This window comes from Mesoplodon bidens (assembly GCF_964165515.1).
Source record: "Mesoplodon bidens genome assembly, chromosome: 1".
Lineage (NCBI taxonomy): Eukaryota > Metazoa > Chordata > Mammalia > Artiodactyla > Ziphiidae > Mesoplodon > Mesoplodon bidens.
Genome location: NC_138176.1, coordinates 200115198 through 200132629, shown reverse-complemented (window position 1 = coordinate 200132629; position 17432 = coordinate 200115198). Strand labels below are relative to the sequence as shown.

The 17432-nt window shown below is 32.5% G+C and overlaps 1 protein-coding gene across 3 annotated transcripts in view; it reads left to right on the top strand.

Annotated features, from left to right (window-relative positions):
- FSTL5 (follistatin like 5) overlaps nt 1-17432 on the top strand; it is a gene marked incomplete at both ends in the record, with an annotated part of 533648 nt that overhangs the window by 448377 nt on the left and 67839 nt on the right. For all 3 annotated transcript variants that reach the window (XM_081250998.1, XM_081250997.1, XM_081250996.1), the window contains one exon: nt 1018-1136. In XM_081250998.1, the coding sequence (XP_081107124.1) occupies nt 1018-1136 (119 nt within the window). The remainder of the gene's footprint in view (nt 1-1017; nt 1137-17432) is intronic.

Sequence of the window (17432 nt, the reverse complement as noted above, 5' to 3'; positions counted from 1 at the left end):
TTCTGCCTTTCAAACTATCAAGATTTCAGTATAATTGTTTATCTGTTGACTCTCACTGAATTATGTGTGGTATAGTTATACTGAATAAATATGGTTGTGCAAACCAGTACCCCTGGATGAGGTACTCAGGTGAGGATCAGGAAAGGGAGAACTACATGCTCTTAGTCTGGACATGTTGGAACAAAGCAGAAGCAGAGGAAACAAAGAGAACAGGTGTGCAATCATACGTGACAAGTCCCCATGTGCAGACCACCGCCGTTAAATCCACGGCATTCCAGATGTCTAATCTGTAGCATCCCATATCCATGAGGTGTGGGTGTATAATATAAGTGAGATGAATTTCTGAGATGTCACACACCCAAACCCATACTGTGAAAAGTAATTAAAAGTATGATTTAAATGAGATTTTTGCAACACCTTAAATTAATTCAAATTTTTAACTGGAGAAATAGACTCCAAACTTTGTCAATATGAAAACTGATATGTAAGACCTCTAGTAGGATTATATTTACAAACATTATTTTAGGAAAATACATATTCTCCAAAATCTGGGGGACTTGGTCTGTTTGTTTCTAAAAGTCTCTATATAAGCTAAATTCCTGCAAAGAATGCCATTTTATTTTCCTTAGGGAACTCTAATAGAAATAGGATACATATGATTCTTCAAAAAGTACTTTTATGTCTTAATCAGCACCTAAATTAAGTAGGGATGGTAGCAGACATAATCTATGTATCAAAGAGTTTATCTCCATTTATAATTATTTTTAAATATATGAAACATTTGTTGAATTATGTTAAGGAAATCACTGACTTGCAGATCAGAGAGATGAAGTAGAATGTCTGCATGATATTGCAGAGTTGCTTGGGCATATGGTAAAGGTCTCACATGGTTTGCTTTATTAGCATTATAGGACTTCACAAATTGATCTCTCACCAGCAATGTGAGGGGCACTGAGTTTTGGCTGTAAATGTTTCTGATAATTTTATTTTGAACTTTTTTGTGTTTTTACTCCTAAGGTCTGGGAATTGGGAACATGTTCTATGTTTTTTATGAAGATGGAATCAAAGTGATACAACCCATAGAATGTGAATTTCAGAGGCACATTAAGCCTAGTGAAAAGCTCCTTGGGTTTCAGGCAAGTATTTTAAAAATCCCTTTACAGTTTTATACAGTAATTTTGTTAAGTAGAATTGTATTTTGGAAATACAATGAAATCTACACATATATGAGACGTGTGGGTAGGACAGTGTTAAAACTATGATATTGTCTGTTACTCTATGCAGGTTTTATACTTAAAGAGGAAGATAATATATTGTGTATTCGTAATGACTTGTTTGGAATTAAAATAAAGGCACTAGAGGTGAAATATCAAAACTGAACACAGCATAAAAACTTCACCCGTTCCTTAATTTAGAATGTCTCCCATTTTGGCAGGCAATGGTTACTTTAACATAATGAAAAAAAATAGCCTATAAATAATCTGATAGGAAGTTGAGGTATATTAGATGCTTTATAAATGTTAATGCCCATTTATTCTACATCTTATTTTTTTCATGTACCTTTATTTATTTACATGTACTTACCTTTAACAGAAATATTTATTTTCTGTAAAATTTTGGTCAGCTTTCAGAAAATAGAAGAATACATGACAAAATGCGTATTGCTTATACATATTAGGGACTGTACTTCTGTGCAGGATAATAAGAAATAATAATTAATTTTATATTGCTATGGCTATGTATATCTCCACATAAATATGTGTACACCAAAATATGTAATACTAAAGGTACTCATGTTACCTTTGTGTTCCCACACAAGTGCAGGCATGCACCGGACACCCAAAATAAGGTAAGATATTGGTAGACCTCAGAATGCAACCCTGTCTTGATACTCATTTTAAGGTAGGCATGGCGACAAGATATAAGCAAAATAGATATTAATGCCCTGGTTTAGATCCTTTACTTTCAACTCCTATTTTGAGCCTACCAGTAGCCAGTGTTGTCACATATTGAATTATGGAGACAACAATTTACAAATTAAAGCCATGTCCTAGAATGAGAAGAAGGAAAAAAATATGAGAGTGAGATAAGATAAGCCAGCATCTCTCAGACACTCTGTAGGACAAAGCAATCTAATGACCTCCTATTTTAAATAAAGGAAATAATTTAACTCAATATGTTTATGAGTGTTTAAAACAAAAGAAACTATTTTTAATTTAAAAAGGTTTCACTTAAAGGCTAAATTACTGAATAGAACCATTACCATTTTGTTAAACTATAAGTTTAACAAGTATGAAAACACTTTAAATTGTACGTTCAATTTTGTTTTGTTTTATAGTCAGATGATATCAATGCTGACTAAATCCATTTTGAATAAGGTGTGTGTGTGTGTAAAGAAACACATATAAAAATATAAATATTTGCCTCTGATAAAGCAAGTCATTCAATTTTATGGCATGTGTATATTTTTATAAAAATATTATGGATGAGAAATTTGGGCTAACACACAGATATTGGAAATGTGGCACCAAAATAGTTATTTAAATCAGAGCAAAATCATTTAACAAAAGAGTGTTTCTGATTCCTATGGGATTGGCAGTGTTGTGGCTAACTATTTGGAATCTAAAGCTAAAAAAGCAAGGAAAAATTGATATGATAGTTTTGTGACATGTCTGGAAAATAGGGATGTGAAGTTTACTTACCTGAATGTCTCTTTTTGAAACTTTTGATTACTTAGACTTCCTCTTAAAAAAGTAGGTCTCTCTCTCTCTCTCTCTCTCTCTCTCTCTCTCTCTCTCTCTCTCTATATATATATATATATATATATATATATATATACACACACACACACGCATATATATAGTGAGAAATTATATGCATACATATATAAATTATGTATACTTTTCTATAAAAAATTAAAATTGAAGAGGAGATAGAAACTAAACATCGGTGGTGACAGCCTTAACTCATTTCCTTCAACCTGAGAACCCTTATCCACAACAATGACAAAGCAAGGATTATTAGTAATTGACTGCATCAGATTTTTCAAATCATAGCCCTTGGAAATCTTATAGCCATCTTACACATGGGGTTATGCTAGAAATTCATATTGCAAAATAAAAAGAAATATAAGGATAGAAAGTTAGCATTCTTATATAAAACAAAAATTTCTATATGCTAATGGAAAACTAAGCAAAAAGTACAAGAAAAGTTAGATTTGTATTTTTAAGACAAGAGAAACTATCAAATTGAAATTAAAATACAAATACATTTTAGCTGACCAATATATTTGTTAAAGCAGTAAGAATAATATAGAGAATGGATAATTGGCTAAAACTACATCCTGATTATATTGTAAAATGCAGAATACAGGCATTTGTTTATACCAAAAGAGAGAGACATATTTTTCATGCAGTTATTATAGCCCATATATATGAAATAAAGGCTAGAGTAGATAAGCTTTTACTTCATATTGCTTTGTTATTTTGTTATTCCTTAACGTGAGATAAGCTTAAATAATTGGAATATGTATACACAGACACTTTCATGATACACAAGTATACAGCAGTAGAAAAAAAGAAAAATTGACGGCAGTATGCTTTGAGAATAAATGTTGAATTAAATGTGTTTCTTATGTGAAGCTATTTTATTTCTGTTTAAATACAAGAAGATGTTCATTTCAGAGTGTGTAAGCTATTTGGTGCCACATTCTACTAGATTTCATTTCTAATTATAAAATAATTTCATGAGGGAATTGTTGTTGTTGAGTCAAGAGAACATTTTTCTCCAGAGAAACAGAACCAATAGGATTAGTATCTATATCCATGTCTGGATCTGGATCTGGATCTATATCTCTCTATCACTTTCTGTCTCCATCTCCTTATTTTAAGGAATTGTCTCCAGAACTAGTGGATGGAGTGGCACCCAAGTGTGTGAAATCTGTAGGGCAGTCCAGGCAGTAGGAAATTCTGGAATCCAAAATCCACAGATTAGGCCAGCAGAGTGCTGATACAAGTCAACACTGGGGTATTGAGTCTGACATCTATAGGCAGACTGGAAACTCAAACAGATTTCTGTGTTGAAGCTTAAGGTGGGATCCCTTCTTCCGTGGGAAACCTCACTCCTAAATCTGAAGGCCTGAAACTGATTGCATGAATCCCACTTACATTACGGGGATGATCTGTCTTACTTAAAGCTAATCAATTTAATTTACGTTTTAATTAATTTTTATTGGAGTATAGTTGCTTTACAATGTTGTGTTAGTTTCTGCTGTACAGCAAAGTGAATCAGTTATACGTATACATATATCCTCTCTTTTTGAGATTTTCTTACCATTTAGATCACCACAGTGCATTAAGTAGAGTTCCCTGTGCTCTACATTAGGTTCTCATTGGTTATCTATTTTATACATAATAGTGTATATACGTCAATCAGAATTTCCCAATTCATCCCACCACCCCCCTTCCCCACTAAGTGTCCATACGTTTGTTCTCTACATCTGTGTCTCTATAAAGACAACTAATTTTAAATGTTAATCACCTCCACAAATACTTTCACAATGACATCCAGACTAGTTCTTTTTTTATTATTTTATTCAAGTATAGTTTATTTACAATGTTGTATTAATTTCTGCTGTACAGCAAAGTGATTCAGTTATATATATATATATATATATATATATATATATATATATATTCTTTTTCATATTCTTTTCCATTATGGTTTATCCCAGGATACTGAATATAGTTCCCTGTGCTTTACAGTAGGTCTTGTTTATCCATTCTCTATCAGACTAGTTCTTGACCAACAACTGAGCGACATAGCCTAGTCATAGTCAAGCTGACATAGGAAACAACCCACCACATCTTACTACCTCTATTAGTCAAGACTTTGATTAGCATTTTTATTCCCAATGTACTTACACATGGCAAGTAGTCGAGTAACATTTGTGAAATGAATTTAAGGAAAACTCCATTGCTTAGAGCCTTAGGCTATTCATTCTTTTATGCATTGCCAGAATTTAAAGGTGTATACATCTAATTCCCTCCTCACCTCTCCTTACTTTACAATTCCCACAAAACAGTGTTCTTCTTGTGAAAAATGTTTCATAAAATAATTAATCACTGAATTGTTTTAGGGTAAACATAACCTCATGGGTCTATTAATTCAAGATCACACAGTCAAAATACACTGTTCAAATGCCCAGTCTAAGACAGTTTGGAGTTCTATTATAGAAAAAAGAAAGCTAGTTCTTCTGGATTTTAGAAGATAAATCATTTGATTGTGAGTAGTGGAAATGAGTCTTTTCACATCATTTTTTCCCCACGAAAAAGGATTAAACATAAAAATAATATTTTTCAAAGTCACTGTTGATATTAAGAGAATTGCAATTCCCAATACAACTCATTGGCTAGTAAAGTTAAGATAAAAACTGAAATATTTAGAATACAGAATTTTGATCAAATCTCTCAGAAGTTGCTGTTTGCTTGCTCTAAATAATTCAGTTTTGGTACAATGTCAGATTACATCAGGTTTCAGCTTTTGGTAGTGAGTTGGTTGAAGATTCATAGAACATGCTTTTATTTATACTTTCATCTATTGTTTTTCCTTTTTTTGTGATGCAGTCTAACTAGACAGGATTCTTGCTATATTTATCCTAGTTGTATACATGATTTCATCTTGTCACCTACAGTAAGTATGTACTTCAAGCAAATACGATTCTATCCCAGACTAATAACTTCAGAACTCAAACTAAAATGGGTTTGGAAAAATATTTCAATTATTAGGTTTTTGCAAGATTACCAACTGTTTCACTTTTTGGTTTTCAAGTATTTGGTCAACCATATCCACAACTCTTTTAATCTTCAATGCTTTTTTACTTCACTTCCTTCTCTGTTCGCTTATTAAGATCCAGCTGCTGTTCTCCATACATACCATGGTGTTATTTATTCTTTCGTGGGGACTAGAAGAGCTTGAAAGAAAAATCACACAAATCTTATCATGCGTGGGTGTTAAGTATATAGATGTGTGTGTGTGTGTGTGTGTGTGTGTGTACTTTGGTTGGGGGGCAATGTTGCGTGGCTTGTGGGATTTTAGTGCCCCAGCCAGGGATCAAGCTTGGGCCTGTGGCAGTGAGAGCACAGAGTCTTAACCACTGGAGCACCAGGGAAGTCCCACATACACGGGTCTTATATTTTAAGATGCAAAGATTCTGTTACTGGTTTTAATGCAACTTAAATGATGCTAACTCCAGAGGATCATAGTTTCTGATGTGAATCACCTCTAAAATGTCTATTTTCTAGGCTTGGAATTTCCATATAAGAAAATTACCTAGACTTTATAAATCAATATGATTGGTACTCTATTAGAATGGAGGTTTTACATCAGAAGAGGTTGTGTCCATAGTGTGCAGAATTCTCAGGTATCAAGAAATTGAAACAGATTAGAAAAGGGGAAACACAGCTCTCTCTGCTGCGTCCACACTTCTCTCTCTGCTGACGTTGCCCTCTTCTCAAGCAGTGCAGCCTTAAGGGCATTTATCAATTTCCTTGTTAATACTTCCAAACCCCCTTTTCAGCATCTCCTTCTGTTTCTAATCCAATTACTACTTCTCCAAACTCTGTCCAGAAAAATAATTGTTAAAACGCCAGCCGCTTTATATGATGCAGACAATTCATTTCTCCATGAAGCCATCAAGCAACCTTTTGAATTCAATACCACTGTATATTTCAGAAAGGTAATCGAAATTTTTCCCCACTTATTCTTTTCTCAGTGGGTCTCTATTCAAACATGGCTTAACTTACAAAGAGTTCTAGAATGATAAAAATTTAAGCTTTCATTACAATGATATCCTGCAAAGAGCTTCCTTTGCACTTACAGTGATATCCTGCAAAGAGCTGCCTAAAGAGGGTAATGCAAACTACCTCTAACTATTTCTTAGAAGATTATGCTGTTGATTTTAAAAGAAATAAATTTATGAAATTGGTCTTTGAAGCCCTGGATTTAAAGGGGCTTTGTAATCTTTCATTAAAAATCACACTCATGAAATTCTCTTATTGTGCTTCTGTTACGCTTGAAGTAGGCAAGGCTGACATGAGGGGGATAGCCGCGGGGAGCATGTAAATCATGCAACAGCATCTTAATGGAGTTGTGTAGCATATTAATTGGACCAAGTAATCTTATCTAAAAAAGCATATTAGGTTTTTAAGAGATTATTAATAAGAACCAGCCAAGTTATCTGGTAAATGTGACCAGAATTATGTATGTATCTCAAACAATCTCTTGCTATCACATTTTTTTAATGAAATATAAGGATTCACTATACACACCTAGGAGGACATTTTCTGTACTTGAGAAAGAAATGTACTTATAGTAATTTGGAATTTCAATAGAAACTTCTTAAGAGTAAAATTGAAGAGTTTAACATAAAAATTATTCATACAAATATCGTTAAACATAAAACCATTTTACTTGAGACTTACAAAAATCACATAAATCTAGCTTCTATGGCTCTTAAACTACAGTTTCTGGTCTAAGATTGAGTTTTATTCACAAAAAAAGCACCTGTTGACTTATTCAAGGTAATAGATTGGCATGGTAAAAATAAAATAATACAGAAGTAGTAGTTTCTTACTCTGTGCCTTACTATCCCCAGTCTGACTTCATGCAACCAATTACATTTAATCACTTTAAGTAATGTGTTCAGGAATGATATTTCTTGAATTATCAATATTAGATATTTTCTAGTGATATTCCTCTCTGAAGAATGATAATTTCCAAATTTTCTTCTTTCTAAATATGTTGAAAACTTACTGTAACAAGATTAATTGTAATTATCATATTGAGGATTAGATTTATGATTTTAATGATTTATTTAAACCTTTGTCCTTATTTTTCTTTTCCTTTTCTTTCTTAAAATTTCTATTTAACTGACCTCTTGCTTGATTTCTCATTGGTTATATTTTATATTTCAACAATAGTTGTCAAAATTGTAATTTAATACTGAAGGCTTATCATTTTTTAATATCTTTTTCATATTTAGATAGGTCATTAATCTCAGTTTGAATAATTTGAGAGGCTGTGCAGGAAGGAAAACAATACAGTAAATTAATGCCTTTATCTTGTTTTATTAAATGTTTGAATAACTTTTTTTAAAATATTGCTAAACGTTTGCAATGACAGTTTTGCATTTCTCCATATACTTTATCATATAATGATGTTATATGTTTTCTAAATTTCTTAAATCTATATTTAAGATACAACTATATAATAAAAATCCCAAGGAAAACAAAACTCAAACCTCAAAATTATTGTTCATCCCATTACTGTATAAGCTGTTAATTTTTGCCCATTAAAACTCCTTTTTTTTCTCATATTTAAAAATCCACATACTAGTATCATTTTCATTTAAAAAGTCGCTCTTTAATATGTAACTTTCAGCATAGTTATTTGTGAATATAATTTTGCAAAATATCATCTTATGTCTGATAGTTTACTTTTGAAATTATTTAGAAAGCTTAAAGATGCAAAAGAAAAATAGCATATCAGATTATATAATCTGCATACATAAAGGATTTACATTGAACTAAATCACAGAGGCAGTTTTGGTGAATTCTTATTCAATATTGTCTTCACTTTATTACTCAAGGATATTTCTGAGCTGGATAGTGTGGCAGAACCCCTATGAGATTTGTCAGTGAAAAGAGGCAAGAGAAAATGTAATTCTGCAGGCAATATAATAAATATATAGTTTTAAATAAAAAGGGCAAAGAAATTGTAAATTTGGTCTGTCTTCTTACCTATAAAGAAGATAGGAACAGGAGTAAATTATTTTTATGTAACATTTATTTCTAAAGGTTTACAAGATATGATTTTAAAATTGGTGTGTTTTATGGTTTTTATATTAATTGATACAAACATAGCAAAATACTTATGTGTATAAATTATTTGGCCAGAATCCGCTCACTTCATACCTTTAAGAAAGAGAATATAAGGTCATTTGCAATAATAATAATTAACTAGTTAATGACGTAAAGCAAGCTAAAATAATTTTTAAAGAATGTTGACCTGAAAAAGTGTAATGATTCTCAGTGTAGGCGTTCCTATGTGGAACAAATTAATGTGTGAATTACAATACAGTTTAAAAGTACACATGCGTATAATTATCCTCTCTAGAGTCTTATAATTTTTGAAGATAAATCTACCACATTTCAGAATGTTTTTCAGTCCATAATAATCTTGAAAAAACGACTAAGCCTGCCTTCCACGTAAGGCGCCCTCTGCCGGACAATATGAGAAGATGAAGAACTCCATCAAAATGACACTGCCATCTTCATTGTGAGATTATTTTGCATAGAAAAAAGTTCAATTCCTAAGTGATGTACAAATATAGAGAATGCAACAACATAAAATTCCCTCAATTCATGAAAAAAGTTCAATTCCTAAGTGATGTTACACTCTAATGAACAAATATAGAGAATGCAACAATCATAAAATTCCCTCAATTCATGCTGTATGTCAACATTTTTAAAAGTTACAAGACAGAATAAGCCATTTAGAGCAAGAGATTACATAACGCATTCTTAGAAAGGTAATTAATAAAACCTCTCTTGGTCCTCAACTAATGTCCCCAAAAAGAGAAATCTGTAAAATGTGCTTTATCAAAACTCATGAATTTAAAGAAAGAAAGGGGAACTTACAGTTTCTGATATTCCATGTCATTCAAATTGTTTGACCCTTTTCCTTAAAAGTTTATCTTTATTTCCTTTGTGTCCTACGGATATATACCAATAAGAAATAATTTAATTTACTCTATTTTAATATAAGGCTTTCAAAGAATCAAGGAATAGAATCTACATGAAAGTCCTTTAAAGGTTTAATGACAGTTTGTTAATGTGGTTTATGGTCCCCCCAAACTAAACTTCAAGTTTTAACTTCAATCCTATCTTGTAGAAGTAATTTCTTTGCCTGCCTGATAATCTGTTTCATTGGTATTATTTATTTCAAAATCTGTATTTTCTTTAGTAATATGATCAGAACATAGAGAAGTGAAATCTATCAAAACAAAATTGCTTCCTTTTAAAATACATTTTATTTATTTATTTATTATTTTTTTTGCAGTATTCACTTTATTTTATTTTATTTTTAACATATTTATTGGAGTAAAATTGCTTTACAATGGTGTGATAGTTTCTGCTTTATAACACAGTGAATCAGCTATACATATACATATATCCCCATATCTCCTCCCTCTTGCATCTCCCTCCCACCCCGCTAGGTGGCCACAAAACACCAAGCTAATCTCCCTGTACTATGTGGCTGCTTCCCACTAGCTATCTATTTTACATTTGGTAGTGTATATAAGTCCATGCCCCTCTCTCACTTCGTCCCAGCTTACCCTTCCCCAATCCTTGTGTCCTCAAGTCCATTCTCTAGTAGGTCTGCATCTTTATTCCTGTCCTGCTCCTAGGTTCTTCATAACCATTTTCTTTTTTAGATTCCATATATATGTGTTAGCATACGGAATTTGTTTTTCTCTTTCTGACTTACTTCACTCTGTATGACAGACTCTAGGTCTATCCACCTCACTACAAATAACTCAATTTCGTTTCTTTTTATGGCTGAATAATATTCCATTGTATATAATGTGCCACATCTTCTTTATCCATTCATCTGTTGATGGACACTTAGGTTGCATCCATGTCCTGGCTATTGTAAATAGAGCTGCAATGAATATTGTGGTACATGACTCATTTTAAATGAATCTATTTGGATTAGTTTACCTTGATGCTTCAAATGAAGAAGTGTCAAGGTAAATTAATCCAAACAGTCTTCTTAAAGTAGTCCTCTTAATTTTGACTATTAATCAATAGCTGGAAAGGACCATTTAAGCAAATATTCTCTATTGTTACTTAAGGAAACTAGAGTACAGAACATATTTGAAAGAAGTAACCTCTATCTTTCCATGATATCCATCAGTGTTCATAGTGATGTCATAATTTTGATGAGCTTTTCAACATTTTAAGGAGAGGTTTACATACCTTTTTTCTTCTTCTTCTTTTCTTGTGTGGTCATTTAACTTCATGTGTTATCTGATAAGAAAAGATTATTTTAATAATAAATTTTCACCCTATCTAACCAACTTACCAATTGTGCTTTGTTAAATAAAGTTAGGAAAGATCACCATTGCTCCTGTACAAATCAAATCTTCAACACGTTGGGGAATGAAATTAAACACAACTAATTCTTTAATTCCAACTATCTAAACTGCCATTTAATTGAGTTGATCCTTCATGAACCTTGTGGGTCCATATAATTTACACTTCCTGATATTCCCCATATTTGTCTAATTTCTTTAGTGCTTAATGTTAGCTTTCAATTCAAAGGACATTTTGCCAAACTCTATTTACTTGTTCTTGGACCTAATGTGAAACCTATGGTCTTGATATTTAATTTGTCTCGCCATTATTCAAGTTTATGCCTTTTCCAAAAGTCATTAAGTCCCTGCCCCTGGATTCTCAGTGCCCACTGACACCTGGACCAACCCCCAGCCAGGATTCGGGCTCATTTACAAGAACCAGGAGAATCGACACACAAATCATTCAGTCCTGCACTGACAAAAGATCTAGAGTTCTTTCTTCTCTCATGCTTTGCAGACATTTGAAATTTAACACTCTACAAATTTATTTACTTTTAAATTGGCTATTCACCTCACAACTGTCAAGATGGCCATCATTAAAATGTCTACAAATAACAAATGCCGGTGAGAATATGGAGAAAAGGGAACCTTCCTACACTGTTGGTGGGAATGTAAATAGCTGCAGCCACTGTGGAAATAGATATAGAAGCTCCTCAAAAAAATTAAAAATGGAACTACTGTATGATCCAGCAATTCCACTTCTGGATATTTATCCAAAGAACATGAAAACACTAATTTGAGAAGACATATGAACCTCTATGTTCATTGTAGCATTATTTACAATAGTTAAGATATGGAAGCAACCCAATTGCCCATCAACAGATGAATGGATAAAGAAGATGTGGTATATTTATATTTTTTTATGATGGAATATTAGTCATAAAAAGAATGAAATTCTGCCATTTGCAACAACATGTGTTGACTTAATATAATATTTCTATAAACTGGTAAAATATTTTCTGTTTAAGCAGAGTAGAAGTAATTCAGATAGCTTTGTTTTTGTTTTTTTCTTTTATTGAAACCATGGACAAATTCTAATTTAATCCTCTCAATTTCTAGATAAGGAAATGAGAAAAGACAAATAATTAGCTCAATATCATAGAACTGCCAAGTGATAAAGGGAAAAATAAGTTCTCTTGACCACAAATGCAACCATCATTCTGTATTTAAAGAAACTCTTTGAAATTCTTAAATATACACAGTGAACTTCCCTCCAAAACATTTTGGGAAATTGAAAAAAATATATTTGGATGAAAAATGTGTAGACTATTATAGTTTTCATGAAATGTATCCCATAGTGAATTTTCTATAAGAAAGTAACAGGTAACATTTATTGACCATTTGACCTTCTCAAACATGATTTCATTTAACAAACATAATAATCCTATGTGATTGGTGATATTATACCAGTGACATAAACAAAGCTTAAAAGGAGTATTTACATGGCTAATATGTGTGTAAAACTGGATTACATCTAATTCTGGTTGACCTCAAAGCCTGTGTTTTTAATCTTTCTAATAGTTTGCTGCTAAAGAGAAATCAGTCCTCAGTTTATGATTGTATAGTGTTATCTGCTCCATTTTTGTTATAACACTGGAGGATATAAATGCATTCTCCTTATGTTAAAAGAAAGGATGAAAATTTATTTGCTGTGGTCTTTGTACCATTGATATCCTAGAATCAAAATCATACTATTTGACAGTTTTCTTATATAGGCCAAATTAAGGCAAATCAGCCCCTAAATTTCCATGACTACCTATGCTTTGACTAATATGAACTAGATTTTTTATGACATTTTCATAAATGAAATGGGAAATAGAATTAGATAAATTGAATATATCTAACTGTAGAAATAAGCAGTTGTATCACTTGGGTTATAAGCAGTGATCTTGACTAAAAATTGACGAAAGTAACTTAACCTCATTGCCTTTAAAAGAAATGGTCCAGTAAGGGAGATAACAATGGATATTAAACTGTTTAACGTGCTATTGTAAGACCTAGGGTTTTTTTTACATTGCAAAGCAAGATTAAAGGAATACATTATATCTAGTGTATTCACAAATAGCTCAACCTTATATATATATATATATATATATATATATATATATATATATATATATTTCTTCATGATTATCAAAAAAATATCCTGGAAATCGTAATCTAAACATTCCAGTTCAGTACAAAGAACCGTTGTTTCATTTCTTTGGTTCATGATAAACTGAACATTGCATTTATTAAAGTGAACATTATTTTGTCAAGTGTTTCATTCACTTTTCTATTTATCTCAGTAGACTCAGATTGCAACAGTTTTCGATATTTATGTATTTTAAAGCTATTTAAAAGAGAGAGAGAGCTAGAAAAGAAAAGAAAGCTCAAAATCAGAGCTTCTTAAACCATTTGTGGAAAAGAACCCTCCAGGCACGCCTGACACACCCAAGCTTGTCTAAACCCTATTAAAGGAGATGGGTCCACTGATCATGCTCATGGCTATTACGGCAATGGCAAATTGTTAGAAAAGCTTCTAAATGGTTATTTTCCATTTCTGTACTATTCTCAGCTTGGTAAGGAACAATATGCCAACAGGCAGCTATCCACAGGCCATATTTTGAAGACGCTCTAGAATTCGGTTTCTCAATGATTCTGGATGACATGGAATAGTGTTTAACAACATGTTTGAGAAATATACACTTTTTGATCCCCTGTCCTTTTTTTTCTATGATAAGTGACATTTAAACTTGTATTTACTGAGGAAATATTGTACCTTCCCCAGTATGTCTGTAAAATGTAGAAATACAGGAATAGCAAAGGCTAACTTTTTAGGCAGTAATGATAGTACCTGATTAAAGGCCAAATTATGTGGCACCAAATATAAATGCTACAAAAATTCAGACAAGAAGAAAATTAGTAAGACCCATAGTAATTAGGATGAGCCATATAGGTTTTGGAAATATGGCTACCAAATGTAGATTAAAAAGAATTTGATTAATAAAATGCATGATGCGTTCTTTAGTTGCTGTGGAAAATCATTGATTTTTTAATAAAATTTTGATAAGAACGCTCTAGCTGGAGAACAGGCCATTTGTTGGAAAACAACAAAGAATACAGTTATACATTTTAAGTAAGGTTTATTTTTTATTTTTTCCTTTTTGCAAAAGTTCTCTTTCCTCCCAATTCTCAATTACTTCCAAGAAAGCAGACTCTCCTGCCAGTCTTAGGAACCTGATAGGTAGAGAAGCAGTAAAGTTAAACAATGAGAACTACTGAAACCAATTTATGTTCAATAGTTAATGACCCGGTCCCAATCAGTGAAAGAACCAGGTTGACAATACGTCTAGGAGTTTTCAGATTTAATGGTATGTTTACATATTTATCAAACATCAAACCCTCTCTCTCTCCACCTTTAACGCAACATTCATTCGCAGTAGTTCACTCTGTATCTAGGAGCATCTGTATACTATCCTTGGGTGAACCCACAATGTGGTACCCAAATTGGGTGTGTACATCTTAGGTCACCTGATTTGTTGTATACTTATTTCTGCACTTAGTGCTGAAGTGAACCTAGGGGTGTGTATATCTTTTCAAATTAACATAATTTTTGTTTCCTTCAGAAAAATACCCAGAAGTGGAATTCCTAGATTGTATGGTAGTTCTATTTTTAATTTTCTGAGGAAGCTTCATATGATTTTCCATAGTGACTGAATCAACTTACAATTCCACCAACGCCACATGAGGGTTCTCTTTTTTTCCACATACTAGCCAACAGTTGTTTTTGCTGTCTTTTTGAAGATAGCCATTCTGGCAGGTGTGATTTGATGGCTCATTGTAGTTTTAATTTGCACTTCCCTGATGATTAATGATGTTGAGCATCTTTGCATGTGTCTGTTGGCCATCTGTATGTTTTCAAAATGCCTATTCAGGTCCTTTGCCCACTTCTTAATTGAGTTGTTTGCTTTTTTGATATTGAGATAGACAATATTTAAATGAATGGGTGTAGATGTGTTCCAATAAACCTTTATTTATGGAAACATGAATACCAGATAATGTTTACACATCACAACATAGTACTCTTCTTTTGATTTTTTTTCAACTGTTAAAAAATACCAAAAAGTGTTCGTAGTTCCTAGGCCATTTACCAAAATAGGCAGTGCGCTGAATTTGGCCTGGGATCATGGTTTGCTGATCCTCGCCTTACAAGACTGAAAAAACATTCCAGGAAGAATCAAGAGTCTGAAACAGCTAAATATGGCAGAAATTATAAGCAACTTGAGAGCAGGCATTCACTCAAATTCATGTTTTTATTTCCAAACAGAGCTTTGCATGATATCTTTCACATAATAAGTGTTCAATAAATGTTCCCCAACAAGAAATGAAGATCTGAAGCTCTCTGTTACTCTTCAAGAACTCTGTTTTGGAAGAGACAGGATTTGGAAAGCAAGTTTGAAGTATGAGCAATTTAGAGTGAAAGGTCAAGAAATGGAATTAAGGTTCTTGACAGCTTGTTGAAAGTCTAAAGAGAATTAAATGGATTATTGAAAGGGAAAGCAGGTGAATCCAAATAATGTTTACTTAAATTACAAGGGCATGTGCATGTTCCAACACACCTGGAGACATAACTAAAGTTATAATTTAAATGTTGGCAGATTCTGTCTTCAGGCAAAAGATAGTGGACAAACCATGATTAGAGAGAAGGATGCGAGGAAGGAATAATGACAGAAACTTGTTGAGTTAGATGCAAGGTAAACAGATGTGCTTGTGACAAATTCATTCATACTCACCATGAATGGCACAGAGGTGGACTATGAAGAAAAGGAGGAAAGAAAGATGGGAAATTGGAGATTTAAGGGAAAAGTGTTTTTAATAGGCCATCAGTACAATATATGAAAATGACCAAGTCCTATAGAAGATGAGTATATATATATATCCATCTACTCGAACTATAACTTCTGTTTAGCAAATCAGGAAGCATCAACACTATTTTAATTGCTAAATCAAAACTTCCATCATCACTAGAGATTAATCTTAAATCTCTTTAAAATTTTGGAAGAAGATAATACATAAATAGGAACTGCATAATGAAATATGGAAGTAGCCCAAAGGGAAATAAATAAATTCTAATTATAAGCTAGAATTACCTTTTTATTATTGACTCATCTTCATTAGCTCTAAAATCTTATTAATCCTTTAACTCTCAAAGGCAGTATACATTTCTATAAAAATGATTGAGTGATACTCTTTGATATAATTTCTGACAATTTTCCTCATCAGTACGTATTATCTTAATCTTCTTTTGCATCTCTTGTATATTTTAGTTTCCTTTTATCCCACTGAATGCCTAATGCATGTGAAAAATATTCCCCTACTATTCCTATCCACAGAAATAAATACTAATCTATGTAATCTGAAAAAAGAGGAGTGCTATTGTAAAATGGGACCTAATAGACTATAATCAGCAATAATGGCCTGAAGCAAAGCAAAGAAAATTCAGGGTGACTGTCAGGAAATTTTAATGGCTTTGTAAAAATGATTGTGAGTCTGGTCAGGGGCATCTTATAGGGACAGCCTACAAATAGGAAATAATTCCCAGCAGAGCAGTTTATTTTACTGTTGAACAGTTTTGTAGCAAACAGAGGGGTGGAAATTTCTCCTGGTTCAGTTGTTTTTTGACTGACAGTTTAGTGTCAGGTTACTCACGCTTTCTGTTATTTTGACAGGTTTTGTTAGGAGCTTTTACACAACGGCAAAGAATTTGTAAACAATTTTCCTATATTCAGATCCTTTCATCAACCTTAGGTCCCACTTTTTCCCACCTTTTCATGCCTCTCAAGTACTTATGTTAGGTAGTGTTTGAGTCTCGTGAAATTGGTTCTTGTCAAAAATGTTCAAGATATTGGGTTGGCCGAAAAGTGCCTTTGGTTTTTAAGTAAAAATAAAAGAAAACGTTTTTCATTTTCACCAAGAACTTTATTGAACAACGTATTCACCCTTTTGTTCCACTACCTTCTGCCATTTTTCAGGCAACTTCATAATTCCATCTTCCCAAAACTTTATCTTTTTGAGCAGAGAACTGTTGTAGGTGTCTTTTACAGTCTTCCAGGGAATTGAAATCTTTTCCATTAAGAAAATTTTGTAAAATGAAATCAATGGAAATCCAAAGGTGCAATGCCTGGTGAATACGGCAGATGAAATAGAACTTCCCAGCCAACCTGTAACAGTTTTTACCTGGTCATCAAAGAAA